Here is a 22,175-nt window from a genome sequence, read left to right on the forward strand (position 1 = left end):
GGGCTTGTCCCTGCCAAATATGCTCTCCTGGAAGAGCACGGTGAACTTGGCTTGTTAATATCTTTGGGAGGATCCTGAGCCCTGCTTCCTTAGGGGAGGAGCAGAAAGCACCACAGCATGGCCTAAGGGTGTGGGCTTTCTTTTTTTAAACTTAAATTCTGCATAGTGTGTAGTCAGTCTTGCAGTCCAGCAACACATCCTGACAGGAACCAAAAGCCTACAGGAAGAATGTGCCGCTTGGTTGCCTGAACAGTGATACTGAGGTGAAGGGGGAAACAATACTGATCCCTGTTGAGAGGGATGCATGTGCTGTATCCTGCGCATTTGCTAATCTGTGCTCAGCCTCTATCCCTGGCTATTCACCAGGAATCAAAGTTGCATGGCTTGATTTCCTTACAGCATCATGCTGAGGGAGAATTAGACCTTGAAAACACTGCAAAACAGCTGTGAAGCTTTGTGTTAGAACATGGAGGTTTAGGCTGGATATTAGGAAAAAATTCTTTGGGGTTGTCAAGCACTGAAACAGGCTGACTGGGAAAGTGGTTGAGTCACCATCCCTGGAGGTATTTAGAAGACATGCAGAAGTGGTGCTTCAGGACATAGTTTGGTAGTGGACTTAGTAGTGTTATGTTAATAGTTGGACTTGATTTTAAGGGTCTTTTTCAAACTAAATTATTCTGTGAACACAAGTGATATGTTATTACCTTCTGTCTCGGAAGAGGAGAATGAATACTCAGTTGCAGAAGAGATTAGTTTGGAAACAGTAGATGTGACAGAAATTAAAATCTCAGGTAGGACCTAAAAGAGTGGTGGTGGCTAAGACAGAACAGCAGCTTTGTATTCTCAAAAAATAAGTTATCCCTGAGCAGTTCACATTAACTTCACTTGACAGAAATAGGCCATCAAAGTGACTCTGTAGTCACATGAGCATGGATGTAACACTGTTCAGCACAGTCTCAAAAGACAGTTGCAGGACACTGCACCCAGAAACTGTGCATGGTGTATGTACAGAGTGCAGAAGGAGGGTGTGAGGAAAGCTGATGGGCAATCCAGGTTGTGGTGGGGCATGGGAAGCCAGCTGGGTCACTTGCCGCTGGACTTTACAAGTAAAATGGTACAAGACAATTTCTTTCAATCAATAAAGAAATTAACTGACATCTGTTGCATGAAATGAAGAGTGCACCAGCCAGCTTTGCAAGGGCACTTAGTGTGTGAACAGTCATGTTCTTCCTTCATCTCCACATCTCCTGTTCCATGGGCCTCAGTTTCAACATTTACAAACCAAAGGGAACTTCTGTCATGTACTTAAGAAAGTCAGCCTCAAACTTTAAGCTACATTACCTGATAACTGCCCCCTGTTCTGGAGCAGAGCAAGGGAAACCTTAACTACACAATTGCCTTACCTGTAGTGTGATGGAGGCATGAACACAAGCTTGGTGTGGGATAGCAGGCCCTTGGGGTCAGACAGGTACAGGCCATGGTGAGCTGTCTGTGGACAGGAGCCAAGCCATGCCACTGGGGGACACCACTGGGCCTGCATGTCAAGCCAAGATCCCCTGGATGTGCACTGTCACATCCCCACGTGTGGGGGCTGTCTCTCTGAAGACACCTCTGTGGAAGCCAAACCCCAAACATGCCCGCTTTCCAACAAAGTGGGACATTTTTCCTCCTTGACCCTCCACAGCGGATGCAAGCAGCCTGATACAGGCTGCAAAGCCTTCTCACATGAGGGGAAAAAATGTATAAAAATATTTATGTACTCACTTTTTCTCAGCAGTTTTCAGGCTGAGATTTGCATCCTCCTGCAGTGCCTTGTGTGTGGGCCCCTGGCTGGCTGCCTCTGAGCTCTGCTGTCCCTCGTTAGCCCTGATTATCACACAGGTGTGAGCTGTAAAAACACATCTGGGGAGTGGGCAGCAAGCCCTGCTATAATTTTTAGAGATTTTAGTGAGGTATGGGCTCTGGGGGAGTGTCCCCATACCCCCCCTGCTGCACAGTGCTTCCCTCAGCAGTGTGTGGCAGGGACAGATAGCGAGGCACTTTTTTTTGGGGGGTGGGCGACTGTCTCCTTTGTGGGGTAAAATGGCACCCACCACAAAACCAGCTTGGAGAGCCAAGAGAAAGGTCTGTAGAAAGCCACTTCTCCTCCAAAACCTCCTGCAATAGCTTCTCATTTTCAGATGCCATCCTTTCTAAGCTTGCCTGGATACTTTTTTTTTATCACAATCTTATTTTAGCTTAGCAAAACACCTGTGCACAACAAGCTGTGCAAAAGCAGGTCACTAGTAAGCCATTTCGTCAGTATTTGGTCGTGCTGTCACCACCTCTTATTCTTCCCAGCAGAATTATGTGGATTTTTTTTTTCCTTTGCATTTCAGTCCTAAAAATTCTTTTAGTGCTAAAATGAGCATGAATGAAAGAAGTATTTCTGCCTTTCTTTTTTCATTTGAAGGCGATCTGCTTACAGAGCAACCCTAGCAGAAGGACCTGGTTTCAAACTGGAAATCACAAAGGAAAAAGCTGTCTGGCTCACATGCACCAGGTTTTCTTCATGGTGTAGCAGAAAGAGCTCTTTTTGCTAATTTCAATCCAGGCAGAGCTGCACTGACACCCGCCACAAACCCAGCTGATGGTGCTGAGCCTGGTTGGCTCCAGCTCCCTGTCATCTTGCACAAAACCAAAACAGATTTGTTGCAAGGACTTTTTAACACTGAAGTGCAGAAAGCTGCACAAAAACCAGAGCTACAGCTGGAGAGGCTGTGTTACTGTAGACACATAAGCAACAGCATAAACTGCATGCCTATAAGTGTCTGGTAACCACCCTCTGGACTACTTGACACCCTGAATTCAGCCTATTTCTGCAGTTTGTATCGAAGAGGGACAGCAGAGTCTGTCTAAACAAGGCAGGAAAGGATCATGTCCTAGACTGAGACCACTCTGGCCACATAAAAACATTCTGTTGCACAACACAAATTATGCTTGTTAGTAACACATTGGTAGAAAAACCCTGTAATACATAAGAGGTGTATGACACTTAGTTTATGTGCAGAGGCACAAGCAACAATCCTGTAGGAACACAGCCAAATCATAACACTATGCCATGGTCAGCATACATCCTCTCTGGAAAGGATATAAAGGCAGAACCAACTCTTATATGACTCAAGCCCAGATGTAAACACTGGCTTGGTGGATGGCTGAATAAGGCACAGAGAAACCTGAAGATTGGGTCTCTAGATAGGCCCCTAGTTTGCTCATACTGATTCAAAGCATGGGCTCTGCTGTGAAAAGTTCGTTCTGTTTCCCATTTTGCAAATGACAAGTCACTGCTCCTGTTAATATGTGTGGAGTGAGTATGAAATGCTATCCCGTTCGGTTTGCCTTCTCTTAATTACCATCTAAACAATCATGACAGCAGCTGAGTTGCAGAGATGATGGATCAGGCCTGACACATAAACTGTTTTGGTGCTCTGCATTTGACCAATTTTATAGCTAACCTTCATGAAAGATCTTGTGTATAAACTTACAACCAACAGACCCTAGCATGTAAACATACTTTAGTAGATTTAGTCTTGAGGAAAGCATCTGATGTGAATTCCTTGTGATCATTAATCCCTCAAGGGCTCTGATAAAAAAAAGCAAATGGTAAGGAAGTTGGATGACTAGATTTTTCACAGCACTTGCATCACGTGGCATGGCATGGCGGAGCAGACTGTAGGCACAGCATGTTGCTGAGAGCTAGATTTAAAAGACCTGCTTCAATACCTGCACAATAGACAGCATCACAGTGCAAGTGCATGCCTCCACCTTTTTCTCTTCCCCCATGCTGGATGTGGGTGCTAAGACAGCAATGCAGTTTGATTACTTTCAAAGCCCAGGAAGAGTGCACCCCAGCTCTCTAGTGTCATGGCTACAGCTGAGGAGGCAGCTGTTGAATGATGATTCGTATCTGCCTTTTTCCTGGGAGGTCCCTCAGAAACTGGCTGGAAATTCAAGATCATAATTTAAGGAATGCTGACTCATGAAAAATGCTACATTTCTAACTGTAATGTGCAAACACAATGTCACGTAACAGGCAATGAGGCACCCTGTTGCTTTTGTAAAACTAGCTTTTACTTTGAACTGGCAATGTATGTCAAGAGTGTAACTGCTTTGTCCTTACTAGGATTTATCCTCAAACTAGTGAAGAGAGACCGTGTGCTTCACCCTGTGCTAGGCATTGACTGTAGCCAGCTGAATGGGCCAGGCTGCAGGATCTTTCAACCATCAACAGAGTTCTCCGGAGACCGCTTTGGAGAAGGCGCTTGACTCAGGTACTCTGAACCAGCTTGGAGAAGAGTCTCATCCACTGTCACCTACAGAGAGAGGCCACACAGGCTGGCTGACAAACTCAGCCAGTGCGGCTGTCCCCGCAGCAGGGTGGGAGCCAGTGTTCCATTTCAATATCCCAAATAGATGTTTCAATTTTAAGAATAAGGCTAATTTTTATCAAAAATGCCCACCTGTTGAGAACCACTGTTTGTTGCAAGATGTGTTTTGAATCATTTGGTTTCAACACGTTGTAATGTTTAGCCCCTGCTGCAGTTGCAAGGGGAAATAGCCCAGCTCTGGGATGCACAAACACTGCATTTTGGGAATGGGGTAGCAATGCAAACCAGGGTCACTTTAGCTTACTGGCTTTCTTCACTGCAGCTACATAACTACAGGTTCAGATCTAAAAATCTCATGTAGCAAGGCCCAAAAATCAGGTTTGTTTCAATAAATTTACAAGGACTAGGCAATAAGTGTAAAAATCTGTCCATGGTATTCCTGTCTCATGAAATCATGTCATCACTGTGAAACGAGTTTCCATTATAGTCTAGTTTTAAAACACAAGAGAAAAGCAAGGTGGGATAAGGAGCGATGAATAAGTTCCCCTTTTTGCCAGAGGTGCTGAGAAGTAAATCTACTGGCTTGGCCAATGTTAAATTTCCTTTAAATACATGTCAAGATGTACTTCTACCAGACTCAGCAAACCCTGCAGTTAGACCCATTTTTGAAAAACCTTGTGCAGACACTTTACCTAATGATAAACTTACCAGCACTTATAACAGAAATACGGGCTTTAACTCATTTTTCACCTGAAGGTCTAAGCTGTTATAAAAATGTAAATAGCTATCACTTTATCACTTGCTTCATTAGCTGATGTTTGTGTGTACAGTGGGAGCACATGTAGGACTTTCATCATCAACGCCCAAACTTGCTGGACCAAACATCTGAATTTCCTATAAACCACTATGAACCCTTAACCTCAAAATTTTTAGCTGGAAACCTGACAAAAGAAACTCTTTTATACACTATTTAGTAAAGCCTTATATGCCATCACCACAAAGCTGGCCGACTGCCTGCCACTTGGAAACACTTCACTTGCAGTGTTACACCAGCATGCAGTGACGACTGCTGTCAGTCATGCATCCCGTGAGGGTGAAGGCGACAGCAGGAGGTGCTCCCCCTCAGTCAGTACTGGTTCCTGGAGCAAACAGGCAGACCCTGTTTGGACCTGAGACTCTTCCTGACCCGAGGGTAGACTGCAGGGCTTTCTTTTTCAGGAAAGAACTTACTAAACGGAAAATGCAATGCTGGCTGGTCTCAGGCTGTTCACAAAGGTCTGACAGATTTGCCAGGTCTTTCTGGTTTGTTTTGGTAACTGTAGGATGGACGGGTGGCTGCAAAAATAAAATCTAAATTAAAACAACTTTTAAATATAATAAACTGAAGTACTGTGTAGGATTTTTCTTTAGGACAAATTAATGTTTTGGTTGGCTTTAAACAGCTTCCTCCACTGTTTTCCTGAAACTTCACTCAAACAAATAATTATTCTTGAGTGACCCTAAAATACCTTTTCTCCAATTTTGTTTTTCATTTGGCTATTAAGGCATAAAAATCAGTTTCCCTGCTTGGAGTTCTCATGAAATGTTGTATGAGCCTGAACAGTGTTCAAGTTCAGAAATAATGAAAAGGATATGTTTGCTGTCATCACAGGTAATTGGCTTGCTGCTTCTAAAAGCATTACAAAATCAGGTAGATATTCTTTTGGACACTGGAGAATTGATGCTTGATATGACAGAAAGGCCTTGCATTTTCTTTAGTCTGCCAAGCTGCTTGTAGCTAGAAGAGCTATGATGTGAGCTGTTAAAAAACCAAGGGGCTTCAAAACCAGTGCTGAGAGCAATGAATGTTGTCATTTTCTGTCACATGCTAGAGTTGAAATTCAAAACAAATGGACTTAAAAACTGCACGACCAAAATCTCTGCTCTGGTCCTGGTGGCGAGATAGGATGGAATGAACAACACCCTGGAGAAAGAAGCTTCAAGCACTGCTTTAGGTGAGAAGAGAGGCAACCTGAATCTGGCTCATCAGCCACGGTGGTAATCTGTTCATGCAGCTTCTAGCCGTTTCGTTAAACAGTGACGTTAGAGAGGAAAGCACATTCCATACAGAAAAAGGGAGTCTGCCACAATCTGCTTTGCTGACTGCGAACTGGTAGCAATCCTCCAGCACTTGGTAAATTGACATGGTGAAGTTGAGTGCGGCAAATGTAGTTACTCCAGGTTGCCCTGACTAGGAAATAATCCAAGAGTCTTTACAGTAGGCTCTTGTCTATCTACCCAGGGTGCACAACATTATCATTACATGTGCATGTTTTCAGAGGGCAGGAAAAGATATCCAGATTTCAAGTTAATGCCTCTTCTAGCCTGTAAAATAATTTCTGATGAAGTGGGTTCAGACAACAGATGTATTGCTATATGAAAGAAGTCCTAGTGTACATCATCCCTTCACAGAAACAAGCACGTAAATTATTTCACTAGAGATCCCTCTCACATCTCACAGAAAAGCATTCAGCCTGCAACAGTAACACAGATCACAAGTGAGATTATTCAAAACAGACTTCCCCCCAGTGCTCCTGCCCTGAGTCCAGACCTGAGTTCATTACTTCGTGCTGACTTGAGATGCAGGTTCTCATAAGAGTGTGTTTAAACTCCACAATCAGAGGATCACAAGATCCAGAAGAGGAAAGATTGTATTTTCCTGTTCAAAATCTCCTTTGTAAGGCCACTTAATGGTATATTTACCATGTGTTGAAAAAGGTTGAAGCTTCTTCTGGTAGCCCTTTATTATATTAAAAAACAACAACAACAGCAACAAGACCATGAAGAGATGTTCCAAGGTAATGCATGACTATCTTTGGGGTTCCCTCTTTTTGTTAAGGTTTTCACAAAATACAAAATTAAATGTCTTTTCTACACAGAACAAAGTAGAATCAAGTAACTGATTAGAGTATGTACAAAAACTTACACATTCTGTCTTGTTCTTTAAAAAATATAAATATCAATAATGTTCAGTAGAATGGGTTGGTTTTATTTTTAAGGCTTCATTCTTTTAGATCCTTCATTATTTAATGAGGTGCCAGGTAGGCAGGAAAGGGAGGTAAGAGAAGAGGTCATGTTTTTTATTAAAGGTAATGTGTTTAATTCTCGTGAGACTCTTCCTCATCTCTGTCAGGAGAAGATTTCCCTCCACATTGATTTAAGTCCCCAGGAAGCAGAGGTGAAAGGAAAGGAAAATAAAACCTTTATTATTGCTATTTTTTTCCTTCATTAAAATCTTGTTTCAAACCTGTCTCCGTTCATTATCTTTGTAGAGAACCATCTGCCAAGTACTTGGATTAAATAAACTCGAGGAGGAGGACTGCATCCAGGGTCCACCTGGGAAAGGTTAGAGTGAGGAAGAGGCTGCTGGAGGTGTTTTACCACCGACCCCGGTGGAGGTAGCAAGTGCTGCAGCTAGGGCAGCTGCTGCTGTTGCATCCCTAGGCTTGAAGTCTGTGGGGAGGCTTTCCATCAGGCACTTGAGCTGTTCCTGGCCCAGTTTGATTTTATCATCTAGCTCTCGTTGCTCTATGAGGAGTGCGGACTTCATCTTTACAAAGTGCTGGTAATCCTGGAGCTGTTCCTCAGAGAGGTAGTTGCCCAGGATCTCCAAGACCACCCGTTCTCGACGGTCAAGGTTTTCCTTCAGTTCCCGGGCATCTTCGTGCTGGCCAGCCAGCAGTTTCCTCTTCTCGTTCAGTGAACTCTGCACACACCAGAGAGAGCGCTTCAGTATCAGCAGCACCAAACTCACTCATCCCCCTTTTCCTTCCTCCCAACACCACCTTTGATGGAGGCGGGATGGCTGCTAAGCTCCCAGACACACAGTCAAAAGCCTGGGGGAGGAGGATGAATTCCTCACTACAGACTGAATGTGAATCCCACAGAATCAGACTCTGAATGTTCTAGTCAATGTGGGGCAGAAAGCACTCCAGGAAAGTCAGTAAAACTTACTTGAGAGCAACAACTACCAAGAAAACTTGGCTTTGTCTCTCACAACTACCCAAAGAATGTTAAGACACATCTTCAACTGAGGCAAAAGGCAGTGGGGTCATTCCACGACTCTCACCACAATAGAGCCTTTCCTCCAGCCATGGGTTGCAGACGTGCTGTCCCGAACACAGCCATTCCATTTTGAGACAAAGCTGCAGGATCTCAGACGTTTATATAAACCGGGACCAAGATTCCCAGAGACAGAACTGTGTTCACTACTGCTTATACATATGCATTAAGATACCTGCCTTCCTGCGAGCCCATGGAGGTCCTAGCTTACACAAGCACGTTCTTGTGACTGCTGCTGTCCTGCACCCTAAAAAAGGCCAAGACCCTGTGGCTGTGCAGATACATACCCGCTCTTCGCTGTTGGCATTTTCCCCCAGACTATTCAGAACGTTCTCTACGCGGGCCAGGCGTCCCGAGAGGGAGAGCAAGAGGTTCACCACCTTATCCAAATCGCCAATGAACATCTTGTACTTGTCAAACTCGTTAGGTTTGCATAGCTTGCTGATCAACAGCTCCACCTCCTCTCCAAGAGCATTATTCATCTTAATATCTGCTAGCAGGCCCTCCTTGGCTTCCTTCAGGATTTCCAGTTTGTGGGTCAAGCTCCCGATGAGCTCAGCCTGTAAGAAGAGAAACACATTGCCACATCGGTCATTACCATGATCACCCTGGTCATACGGATGATGACAACACGAGGATATGGCTATAGTTCCTGAGAAGTGGGATCAAGTCAACAACAGGTGACAAGACATTAAGGAAGAAACAGAGAAAACTCTGAAATTCCACATCTAGGTGATAATATGAATACCCAATCAGATTGCATGAAGATATATTTGTTCTACCATCAACAAACATTTATAAAAGAGACATCTGCTTTGGTGTACCATATTCTGATGCCCAGCTACCTACATCTGAAAGATGTAGGTTCTTTCAGGTCTCTGAGTGAGAAGAGCTACAGCTACATCTCCTGCAAATTCCCCACTCCCTGCCTCAGCCTTTTCTTGTTATAGTTTTTATGACCCAGAACTGTACAAAACAACTGGCAGAAAAATGAATTTAATGGCATGACAAGAGGCTGAGCTGACACTTACTAATTACATATGGCTTAACAAGAAAGAAGGAATTGCTACATATTTCCCGCTCCTATAGTACCCTGAAACTACTGATTACTCCTTACTCAGCTGCCTCATTGTTGAGGTACAAGCCTCAAATTCAACCGTGACCAAAACTTCCTGCCTGTGCAGCTACTGCCTCACACAGTAAATGCATCAAGCAAGCATTTACACCGAAGATGTTCTAAATTTACTTAGTGACTGGGCAAAGACATTCAGAGCACATACCCATTTTGTGAAAATGCTAGCAATTGTTTCACTGCTGGAGAAAAGGAGGCCCCCCCCCGCCCCCCCCCCCCAGGTTCAGTTTACTCCAGAAACAGCAGTGCTGCACGTGTGATGGAGATCCTTATTTCTGTTAGGATTTAGGGGAAAGACATATGCAAAAGCAGAAGTCTATGGCCTAGGGCTTGCGATTCTTGCTTCTGTTTACTTAGGGCTGAGAGCACAGAGAGCAGTAAAAGCTCTGCATATGAGGGCTGGGTATTTTCAGTCTCTTTGGTTTGTGCATTGCTGAGGGACCATTACATGTACGTTAATCTACTCTGCATACAAACACTGCAGGATAGAAGTAAATCACAAAGTTGCCTGAAAATATTCTCTCAAAGTCATCTTTCCATCAAAACTCACAGTCATTTCAAGTAGGAAGACAGTCTACTTCAAAGGAGAAAGGATCTTCAAACCCAGGTCAGGCTGGGGGTTGCTCTGAATTGGCCCTTATATGCAAGGGCAGCCTGTCAGAGTGGGGTTTAAAAGGTTGGTTTGGCAGCCAGGAAGCTAACGGCACCATTTAGCCAGACGCCACTAGATGGTACACTGCCTGCATCCTCTGCAGTGTGTGGTTTTGTGGCTGCATTAGAGTCTACTGTCAGCTTCCACCTACATGCAAAGGCTGAATAAAATGTGAGTAATGTTCTCTTGAAACAAACATAAGCTACCAGGCTTATGCTGGAATAACTGCTAAATTATGCTGTTTGTTAGCAGGGTAGTTCAGGGGGAGAGGAGAGCAAAAGTGACAGAATAAGGGACAGCCAAAACTCCTTTACTTAGATTCTCCCCTCAGTAGCACAGGTATCACCCAGAGACAAGAACCAACACTTGCCCTTCCCTGTGCCTATGATGCTAATGTCACCTTCAAAAGAAAGATCAGAGGTCCTCACCAGTTGATTGCTGGATCAAATCCTGAGGAGCAAAAGAATGGAACTGTTTTCAAGTTCCATTATAAGGCCAGTGGAGAAAACTCTATAGCAGGACTGGACACAAAGCCTGGCATTCTCGACAGGTTTTCAGGAGAACCAAGCTGCTCAGAACTGCCAGTTGTTCCTCCCTGCTCTGGTAGCTTTGCTCAACGTGCAGACCTGCCCTCCAACCATAGCAGGAGGCTATGGGAGTGCTGGGAGTGCCGTACCTTTGTTGTGAAGGCATGGGAGCTGGACAGGGGACTGCGAACAAAATACTTGCTTTGTGTTCATTAATCGGTGACTCTCCTGAAATCCCAAATGCCAACCAATATACCTCCTTTGCATACTTACAATGGAAATGAGCTTGGTTATCCAAATGACCTCTCAGAGTAGCTGCCTTCTCAGATAATGCCTATGCAAATGTTCTTTCACACAGACCATGAACAAACATGCCAGGCAGATCTTGCTGTCTGGGCCTAATCACTCTCATCTACTTCTGTTTTTCCATGCAAATGTAACCTTTGAGGCCTGGGACTTGTCCTCCATGGCAGGCTTACCTCTACTTGCAAGCCTGTCAGATGCTTGCAGCATGTCCACCAACTCCTTGGAGCAGCATCCTCACCTTGTTTAATCACTGCCTGCCATTCACGTTGGTATAAGCAGGCAGACGGGTTTGAAGTGAACAGCACCCCAAGAATAGATCGAATGCTACAGATGCAGAAGGGGCTGCAATTACCTTCCAAGCTGGGTGCTCTACAACCCATGGCTTGGGACAGATAATTAAAATCAGCAGACAAAGGCCTTAGGCAAATGCTTTTGCTTCACAGCACATGTATGATCTATCTGTGTAGACATGCTACGCAGAATCCATGCTGGACCACAGAAATAAGAGATGGCAGGCACGTGAGTGTCTCTGACCCATTCCAGTGGCCTGGTCCAACAGCTCCTAAAGACTTGACAGGATCCTACCTGCACCTCAAATCCTCCACAGAATAGTGCTCATCTACCCACTTAGTACTCCTGATTTGTGTTACAAAGCACTCTGATAGAGGTCCCATTCTAGCTGTCATTAAATCCCAGTAGGGAGCAGATTTTGCTTAGCAGATAAAAGCTGAAAACAGACACAGTAAGGCAATATGAAAAAGAGAGGTGAGCTCTCCAAGTCAGGGCTGCAGGACAAATTGCATGGTTGCAAATATCACTCAGCCTCCCGTCTTCTCTGTTTTACACGTGGCATGAGGACCCAGAGAGAAAATGTGGAGTTGTGCTAGACTCACATGTATTCTCTGAACTTTGACAGAGAGGCTGAGTTTGGGAGCCTTTCTTTAAATCCATGCTTGGTTTTAGTGCAGGAAGAATTAAGTACAATATTTACAGCATATGGAACTTGCACAAATATTTGTACCCTTCAATATGTTTAAACTCTGCTGTTGGACAAACAGCATGAACTATGGACTGTGCTACTCTGTCCAGTGCAATGTAGGATGTTTTAAATTTACAGACAGGCACAGCTGCTTTTGACATAAAGTAGTAGGTGTGTGAAGGGAAGCACAGACAGGCAGCTACCTGCCTGTGGCTCCTCGGGATTTGCCAGCTTCGCAACATGTCTGTAATTACCAGATAACAAATGTTAGACAACCACAGGGGCAAATTAGAAGGCCCTGCAAAAGCCCTGGAAGACAGAGCACCCAAGCCTACAGCAAGAACTGCAGGGGCCATTCCTCAGTGAAATGTAACTGCAATAAGAGAGGAAAATGTTTTCTCCTCTCCTGCTCTGCTCTCCTCCCACCCATGTCATCACATTGAGGTTGTGCTAACTGAGCTGCTGAGGTGCACATGGCTTTCAGCAGGTCAGTGAAACAATGAAGTGTGGGGGGGAAAAAAGAGTAACCAGTGTTTCTTTGGAGACAGTAAGTGCAGACAGAAGGTAAAATGGTTAAACTGGCTTCACTGAAGAGGAAAATCCTAGGGTGAAACCTCATGCACTCTGCAGTCACTAGCTGGACTCTGTTCCTGTTTCTAATCCCAGCTGTCTTTACCATAGAATAGGATTACAGAATGGTTTGGGTTGGAAGAGACTTTAGAGATCATCTGGTTCCAACCCCCCTGCCATCACCAGGGACACCTTCCACTAGACCAGGTTGCTCAAAGCCCCGTCCAACCTGGCCTGGAACACTGCCAGGGAGGGGGCAGCCACAGCTGCTCTGCGCAACCTGTGCCAGTGTCTCACCACCTTCAGAGTAAAGAATTTCTTCCCAGTATCTAAATCTAAATCTAAATCTAAATCTACCCTCTTTCAGTTTAAAACCATTACCCCTCATCCTCTCCCTACACTCCCTGATAAGGAGCCCCTCCCCAGCTTTCAGCAGGTCCCCTTTAAGTACTGGAAGGCCGCTATAAGGTCTCCCTGGAGCCTTCTCTTCTCCAGGCTGAACCCCAACTCTCTCAACCTGAAGTCCTTGCTCAAGTCACTTCATCTTTCCCTTTTCCTTGCTTGCAGTGGGATAGGGACTGCCTCTTACAACCTGTACACTCAGCTCAGCATTTGGCATAATACAGGCCTGCCTCAGGGTTGTGCAAGATTTGTACTCAGATTTGCAGTAAGTACTCAGATTAGCTCTCTTCATTCAATCTGGGTCACCAATAATGAAGCTCTGTAGGTGGCCTAAATGTACTCAGCCCCTAAGCAACTTGAGACTGCCAAAAGCTGACATCAAATAGAAATGCACTTACTTAAGGACTTATTATTATTGCAGGAATGTAACCAGCAAATGGTGGTGTGTGCTGAATTTACCTTCTTCTCATTGATGTCCAGCAGGTCCTCTTCCTCACCTACTTCTTCTGGCAAGTCCTTGATTTTATTCAACAGTTCTGCTTTGGGTGCAGAGACACTGTAATAAGCAGGACAGGTGACCAGGGTTACAGGAGCTTCCTTTTCTTCTCTCCTACACCACAGTGAAGAAAAGGGAGTTCAGCCTGAGCCTGACTTTTTGCCGTGCCTAGATCTATGGTTCTCCAGCACTCCCTCTTTGGTACCTTCTCAGTGTTACGAACTGCAAATGAAATGGCCGATTCCTGCCATCAGAGGGTGCATGTCAGCTGCTTTCCCATCTCTCCACTGCACAGAACAGCACCGCTGCTCTCTTTAAATGGTGACTGGTTAACAGGATCAGATACAGGATCAGATCCTTGCTGAAGGTAAACCAGCACAGCTCAGCTAGTGATGGCTAGATTGATCTGGCATGAAGTATTAAAACTTATTTCTATATGGTTCTCCAGCTGTCACTTGGGAGTCTCTATCTTAAAAAAAACCATACTGGAGGACTTGGGCTGATCTTTGCATCCCCCTGTAATAAGTAGGTGCCCCCATACCTCCTTCCAAAATTTGGTCTCTTATTATCTTTCTGCCCACCACTGTTTTGGTCCTGATTTTACTCTCATATTTCTGTTACTTTGCTTTGGACTGAATTGCTTCAGATTACAAAGGTTAAGATAGCAAGATCAAATAACATCTCCAGAGATGGTTTATTTCCTGCCCTTTATCAGGCTCAGTGTTGATTTCCACGCACAGCCAGAGAGGTGAGCTCAAAGGCCATACATGCAGCCAAGCTCATGAGAAAGGGCATGGAGAAACGCACTGCCAGTCCTCACACCTGAGGAACTCACTCTCCGCCAGCACCCACCTATACAGATGCAGAAAAATTCAGCACAGGCTTGTCCTTCAAAGCAAGCAAGCAGCGAGTTCTGCTGCAACATTGCCCCACAGCCCAAATAAGCAGTGCTTACATGTCATCTTCGACTGCTGTCCTGCTATCTTTCTTTTGCGTCATCTTCCTTTTCATGTTGTTCTCCTTCAGCAAGCTGGTTCCACCAGGAAAAAGCCCTTCCATTAAGTCCATGGTTGTCTTCATTTTGGAATCTGGATCCAGGATATCAGCCAGAGACTTGTCTTTATGGACAATTTCTTTTGCTAGAGCCTCTGACTTAATATCCTCTGGGGTCTTTTTCTTTGTCTTCACTGGAGGTGCTGCGCCGAGTAGTATCCTGGAGTCCGAGCTGCCATTTTCTGACTCTCTGGTGATGGTCACTGGCTCTCTGTGGTTATCTTCAGGTTGAAGTATGGGCTGTCTATCAGCACTTTGAGGCCCTTCAGAAGAAGCAGGTAACTGGTGCTGCTTACCCACAGCAGATGGAGAGCTAGTCCTTTTTGATGCAGGTGGCAAGAGGGGCCACTGATCTTCACCAATACTGGTGCCCAACCCTGTTATTTCCCTCTCGGCCAGGTCTTTGGGAAAGCTTTTGAAGCTGCTATGGACAGAAAAATTCTGTGAGATGAAGATAAACTTACCACACAGGACCATTGTGAACACATGGTGAAAGCCTAAGACAAGTAAACTTTCTTTCTCACTTATTTTTGTGTCTTACTTCTCATTTCAACAAGGAAAGGCCCACATTATGAAGCTACTGGCACCAGAAGCATACTGTCTCCTCAACCTGGACACTGCTGTTTTGTTGTTCCAACACAGAAAGAACTTGTAAGAGACAAGACATTTTGTTTTCTGCTCACAGGCTGGGGACATTGCATCTCACCATCCTGAGCAGTCTCTACCCGTTGGAAAAACCAATCATTACTACAACCCTGGCCAGGTTCTTCCCAGACGGAAATAAGAGCAGCTCCTTGGGAGCAAGGGAAGCAGTTAAATCAGCTGGGCACCTAGCCCGAAGTCCTATCCTTCAGGAAAAATTTACTATAGAGTGTGACTGTGACATATTTGTGTTGTCAATTCTTGGCAGATGGTCACTGTTTCATAACAGCATTATTTTGTGCCAGGTCTAAAATGTATTCTGGGAAACTAACTGTTTGGAAAAACCATAATGGATTTTCATAGTTCTCTCTCAAAAACCAGTAACCAGAAGCAGCCAGCAGCCATTTTAACTCTTCATGCTGGAGCGAGCAAGAAGCAAATCCACTGAAATCTACATGGTAACTGGAGGGAGAATGAGACCAGGATAGCTTCTCACCCATAATGCCCCTTGCCCTGTCGGCTAAGCACCTGTCAGTGCATCTGCTGATGGGCTGCAAAGCTTTTTGCCTTCTTGCTTTGTCTCCTGCTCTGGCCACACGATTTGACACCACTCTTGGCAGCCAGCAGAGCCAAGCAGCACTGAGTCTGTCTGTCTGTCCCTCTCCCCTTATAATGTGTGCACATGAGCTTCCCACTCAGCCGGCAGCTGCGGGTGGGTCATTGTGGCACGCAGAGCTGCAGAGGTCAGTCACATTTGTCTGGAGACCCACATATCTTACTGTATATGGCCCTACAATGCCTGAGACACTGCATTACAGCTCTCCCTTACCTCATTTTGGCCTCCTGTGAGAGCCTGGTGGATTTGTCTCCAGCTGCCCCATTCCCCTCAAGCACCATCAGTGGGGGAGGAGGTGGGAATTCCTCCTTGCTGTTTGCAGAAGTGCAAGAGCTCAGCTCAGGAAAAGGACGGGATGGCAGTGGGGGTGAGAAGGGTGGAGCAATGACACCGGGCTGGGAAGGCATGACAAAAACCTCGTCATCTTCATCATCCTGCAACAATGGCGGGGGCGTGAGCTGCAGGGCTGACTCTGAGATCCGGAGATGGGTTGTCCCCTGGGGAGGAGTCTCTGGGTCAGAAGAAGTGCTGCTCTGTGTTGGCAGGGACTGCCACCTCTGGGAGAACTTTGGCCCAGCTGCTGGAGGAGACACCGTAGTCCTTGGGTAGCTATTGTCTTTGACTGAATGAGCCCACACCACTTTGGGTGGGAGTGATCTGTGAAGCAGCCCGCCTTTCCTTCTCCACATAATTTCTTCTATGGGAGTCTCGGCTGATCTATCCTGGACAGCATCCAAAGACTGTGCCTGAATATTACCGTTGCCCTCAGGGGGAACAGCATCTCGTTTGGCATAGTGCTGTCTCAGAGCCTGGCCATCACCTGTGCTCTGGAAGTCTGAGGGACTCTGGGTATTAGGGGAGGTCTGGCCAGATCCAGAAGGAGTAAGGTTAAGGAACAAGGGTTTAAAGCCTTGCTTTTGCTCAGGATAGTGACCCCTTGCCTCTGTTGGGGATGGGACAAATGCAGAAGTCCTGCTATCTGGTCTGGGAAGTTCTGAGAGCTTGGGGTTCTCGGTCAGTGTGGTGGACCCAGTGACAACCTCACTGATGTGGGGAGGATGGGGATAATAACTTGTAAGCACCATCTTTTCTGAGTGGCTTCTTTCTTGCTTGCTGGAAGACCTAATACCAAGAGACAGACCATGATAAGATTAATAATTAATCAATGAGCCAGAAAAACACCTCCTTAATGAGCAAATTACGCAACAGTATCTGAGGCCTGGGTCAGTGCCTGCTGATCTAGGTGAGGTGCAGCTGTGCTTTGAAACTGGTACTAAAGTCCAGTCTACTAATGCTAGGGACACAGAGCCAGATCCATTCCTGCTCGCCATCTCACGTCATTTTCAGTGTGTGCTAGATCACACACACACACAGGTAGCACACAGGTAGTAACATCACAGCAATAACTTGACAGAAAAAATTTTCAGAAAACCTAAGTGCTTTCCACCCTTGCTTTGAATTCTGTTTGTTACAGATAAGGCTAGTAGCAACTACTGTAAGACAGACTACTAGATATTATCTATCATCAAACTCCATTGTCAATTGCTGATAATTTTAAGAATTTCAGCTTTATGGGCCAAAAATTCCCATAACATTATCTGATCCTTTCAGAAAGGTGCCATTAAAATGATTCAACTGTCTCAGAGAACAAAGAGAAGCCAAAGAATTCACTGTTTTGACTAAGGAGAAAAAAAATCCTCAAACTTTTACAACCCTGGAATCCTGTTGGAAAAAAGAGCCCCACTCAAATAGGCAGGTGTTACAATAACCAAAGCCAAAACACTTCAAATGCAAACGGATGTTAAGGCTGCAAGGCCAGCAGATTAAATTATTCCTTCCAGGTCTTTCTCATTCTCATGTGGGTCTGAGAAACAGTGTCTGGCCTTTGAAGTGAGGATCCTGCTCAGGGTACATAGGCAGCCCTACTTGCCTGTATGGCTGTTTAGCGGGAAAACAAAATGAGCAGTAATAATACCATTAGCAGATGCAAGAGACGACAGCCTTAAAACATGAGGCCATATCATAAAACAATAGAATACAGTAAAACTCTACTGCCAATATATTTTCTGTTCTTGAGATGTACTGTTCAAATAAAACAACAATGCCAATCTCTGATGTTTGAGACATGGGTCCCAAATTTGCTCTCAGATGTACTGGTACAAATTAAGAACAACTTTGTCAAAGACATTCTGGCTTTATTCTGGTGAAACTGAGAATAGAATTTGGCAGCCTTTGCTTGGGGGTGGGTAAACATCCCAGACAGACTACTCTTGGTATTGTCTGTGGTTCCTGGACAGTAGCAATGTGTATTCCTTTCAGATGCTCCGTGTTTCTCAGAAACACCAGATGGTAATTCTCTAATTGAAAGATCTCTCCTACAGTGGAAGCAACTGTGGATTCTAAAACTGGTGGAGCAACAACTGTTTCCAACAGTGTTTACAAGACAGCTATTGTACGACACCTGGGGAGTAGCATAAGTCATAGAGCACGTGTGACTGGACCAAGTGATTGGTGACCAGTGTTTCCTTAACTTCACCATTTGACAGTTTCCTCCATGCGCAAGAGAGGTGGTGGGGATGATCCCATGTCCTCCCCAGCACATTAAGCCGCTGTGTCCCAAAGAAACCTAGACATGTAATTCCTACTGCCTGCTACTGCCTTCCCTGAAGGGCCTGTGCATGGAGTCTCTGTAGATAGTGGTAGGATGGTGATGGTTAGATGAGAGAGGACTGACTAGAGAACCAGCTATTTTGGGCTAACAATCACAGGAGAGACAAAGACTGCACCTCTTAAGGGATGGATGAAAGATGCTACAATAATCCCTTATGTACCAGACTGTGAAATACTCACAGTGGGGCAGGGAACATTCAACAGTGTCCTAATAGTGGAATTCCTTCTGTGAATCACTGAGACATGGGTAAGGTCCTGGTCTACTTGTCCCTTTCAGTCTGCAAAGGATTCAGATCTCCTTCTCACTGAAAGTTAAATGTAAAACTTCTGCAGGATTCAGCAGTGCACAGCCAGAGCCCTCTGGCTTCCAAAACTCATGTCCATTCTCTTTTAGGTCATTTCAGGTGCAGTAGCACAAGAAAAATCACTCAGCAGCTGAGGCTCATAGGGAGTGATTTGCAGGCTGTGTAGTGGGACCCTGTGTCCTCAAAGCCAAGGGCTTTTTCCTGTCTTCTCCCATCCTTCTGTTTTATCTTTTGGGAAATCCAATTCTGACTGGGAAGGGAAAGCAGCCTCACATCTCCCAGAATAAATGTGCTTGCAGAGTGTGCTGCATGCCTATGCAGCAGAAACATCATAAAACTGTTAAGTTAATATCAATAATCTTTGTGCAGTGAAGCATAAAAATGAGAAACCTACATTTCGTGCCCCAATAAACTTGTTTTCAGCCTGAGTGTTCAATCCCATTATTTGGAAAATAGGTTGGGGGGGATGGGGTGGGGAAACAAGGATACTGCAAGTAGTTATTGAGAAAAATTATGAAATGCTGTCTCTAGAAGAAATGGAGAGGCGGGATGAAATAAAACAGCTGTATTGTTCTCTTAGGCAAAAAAATGGAAAATGTTATTCCAAATCCAAGTAAATGGGTGTGTTTTAAATAATGATAAAAAGGATGTGCCTGAAGGCAGATTGAGTTCCTCTAAAACAACATTTATGTCTTCTTAGGGGTAAAAATGGCCAGCCAGTCAGAAGTAAGATCCAGCTAGACTAGGAGCCTTCCTCTACTTCTTACAGTCGCTTCCTGATCCAGAGCTCCCTGGTGAAACCTTTGGAGACAGCAGTGTTAATTCCCACTGTGACAACAGAGACATTTACTGCAAGTTTGTGAGAAACAGAGCTCCTTTGTGAGTAATTCTTTTAGTCCCTCTTGATGGTTTTTACTGTAATATGAGTTAGCTGTTTGGGCACTCAGAGCTTAGGGCAAACATCTATTTATTATTTAAATGTAAATACAGCAAGATGAACTTCATTTCTAGTTAACTTCAAAACAATCCACTGCTAAGTGGATAGTTACATAAGTCCTAATGTTTCCAGTTTTATGATTACACTTTTCTGGTTTTGTTTTTTTTTTTTTAAATATCTCTCCCCTGTTGCTGAGCAAAATACCCAGCCTGCACAAAGGAAAGCAGCCTGAACGCAAGCCCCCAGTTCAACAAGATCAATTAAATCTCCTGGTTTTAGTCCATGCAAATGTTCACTTGCTTTTGGGGAGGTAGCATCCTGGACTGGAGAAAACCAGACAGCGTGGGACATCAAGGTATTTTTTCCTTCAGAATCCTTCGGTTATGATAGTATCTGGATGTGAGTTCTAACAGCAGATCAAACACATTTTGGAAGTTACGTAACTGGAAATTTGCTGCAGAAACATGCTCCAATATGACATGAGGATGACTTGGTAGTGAATTAATGTCTATAGTGAAAAAAAAGCTCACAGCAACTTACTCCTCCTACCTCTGCTGGGCACAGCACGCCCAGAACTGTGTCTGTGCAGATGTTTTCTTTAGTTTGTCATGATCCATCCGTTTATACAAACAACACATGACAACTGCTGCTAGCAGCAGGATGGCAAGAGCTGACCCTGCCATGACAAAGTGGACATAACATATACCCACCTGGCTCCTGCGCTGACCACATAGAAAGGATCTCTCACCATGGGGCCAAATTCACTGCTTTCCCTTCTCAGCAGGTCCTGGAGTGCAAAGACAGTATTAGCAGTGAACAGAAAGCAAAACAAAATAACAAAACACTGATGCTTCCTAGTAAGAGAGCACAGCACGTGCCATAGACAGATGGGAGGAAAACTATCATGGCATACTGCTCTCCCTACTCCTGCTAGAGGTCCTGTCTGCCTTTTTCTGGATGGATTGTGGACCAACAGGCAGACTTACTTGGAGAAATGTTTTTTAAAAACCTCTCAGAAAGTCCTTGCCTCTTCTAAAAACATGCTCAATGGTGTCAGTGGGACCTGGGCATTCACATCTGTTTTATATGCAAGCACTGAAGCAGCCTTAACTGGGGAAGCTAAACAGCGAACAATCTGTGCCCAAGCCCAGTGCCAAAACAGGACTGAAATGCAGAGATGCTGAATGCCACAAAAGCTGGAAATTCCAGCCACAGGCAGAGGTGCTGAAAAACATCACGAAGTCTGGCACTTGGTTCTTTTGAAAACCATAGCGCAGGAACTACCTCCTCTTTAGGCATTTATGTCATCTAAAACCAGATAGATTTTGCAGCTGAAATACCTTTGTGAATCTGACTCTCTGCCCTAGAGCTCCCACCACAGGACACCAGGCTATTACTAGACATGAAAGCAAACCAAGCCTGCTTTTGAAGAGGTGGGTATTTTCTCCCATACAATCTCTCCAGCAGAGAGCATTCCAGGGCCTCCTTGCACACACCCTTAGTAATTTGGTTTTTTGGTCAGCGTTGCTGCAGAGGGACGGTAAGTGCAGATCTTGATATAAGAGTCTGGGAGCTGAGAGATATGCAAGCTGAGACAGACTAAAAAAGCAGAGAGGAAGGAAAGCTGAGAATGCATTCTGAAGACTGAGAGCTAGTCATTCCACATGGCTATCTTTAAACAAATTCCTACAGTGACATTGCAATGTGATTTATATGCAGCCTGAAAGGAACATTAGACTGTACACAAGGACCCTAGAAACATACAGTGAGGCAGAGAAGTCTGCTGCTAAACTGGAAATAAACATTTCCCACAAAAAATCGGGGGGGGTGGGGGGGGTGGGGTGTGGAAATCACCCTGTTGCTTTGGCTTTGTCCCCTGCTTTTATAGCTGTGGTTTTGTATTGGAGACAGATCAGAAACAATCCTAATTAAGAGAGCACTTAAACATATACTTCCCTTTCAAACAGACACTTATGGATTGGTGTATATGCTGGAAGTCAAACATGCTTTCTTGCATTAGGATTTAAGTGCTTTGCTGCTGCCTACGGGACTAAATTCTCATTTCAGAAGCAGATACAGCTAAATCACTCTGGGAAACAGCAGTAAGGGCTCTCCTCTTCTACACTTGAACTAAGACCCTGTGAGCAGGTCTGCAGTGCTGTTCATTGTCTTCCTCAAGCCAGCTTCCAGCAAGCAGAAACTCTGGCTTGGCTGCTGAATGTATCCAAGATTAAAAATGCGCCAACAAGGGGGAAATAAGGATCTCAAAAACCACCCTGTATGTCCCCCTGCCTGAGAGAGGGGTTGGGTAAAAATGAACTAGGGTTGCTCATCGTGCAAGCTGTCTTTGAAAAGTACATTTTAGTGATTTTTCTCTTTCTGGTTGCCTGTTTTTGTTGCCACTCTGACTGTTCCGGGAG

The 22,175-nt window shown here is 44.8% G+C and overlaps 1 protein-coding gene and 1 long non-coding RNA gene across 9 annotated transcripts in view; one reads left to right on the top strand and one right to left on the bottom strand.

The window, feature by feature from the left end:
- Positions 1-1,960: 1,960 nt before the first annotated feature.
- On the top strand, positions 1,961-7,785 carry LOC141960221 (uncharacterized). The gene is made up of 3 exons (XR_012633578.1): positions 1,961-4,310; positions 6,239-6,361; positions 7,679-7,785. It is a non-coding gene; the product is annotated as an uncharacterized LOC141960221 (long non-coding RNA).
- SHROOM3 (shroom family member 3) overlaps positions 7,126-22,175 on the bottom strand; it is a 51,947-nt gene continuing 36,897 nt past the window's right edge. For all 8 annotated transcript variants that reach the window (XM_074905291.1, XM_074905290.1, XM_074905285.1 and 5 more), the window contains 6 exons: positions 20,466-20,542; positions 16,057-16,965; positions 14,488-15,009; positions 13,496-13,646; positions 8,756-9,028; positions 7,126-8,112 (listed from right to left, as the gene is read on the bottom strand). In XM_074905291.1, coding sequence (XP_074761392.1) covers positions 7,753-8,112; positions 8,756-9,028; positions 13,496-13,646; positions 14,488-15,009; positions 16,057-16,965; positions 20,466-20,542 — 2,292 coding nt within the window. In that variant the 3' untranslated portion in view covers positions 7,126-7,752. The remainder of the gene's footprint in view (positions 8,113-8,755; positions 9,029-13,495; positions 13,647-14,487; positions 15,010-16,056; positions 16,966-20,465; positions 20,543-22,175) is intronic.

This window comes from Athene noctua, chromosome 4 (assembly GCF_965140245.1).
Source record: "Athene noctua chromosome 4, bAthNoc1.hap1.1, whole genome shotgun sequence".
NCBI lineage: Eukaryota > Metazoa > Chordata > Aves > Strigiformes > Strigidae > Athene > Athene noctua.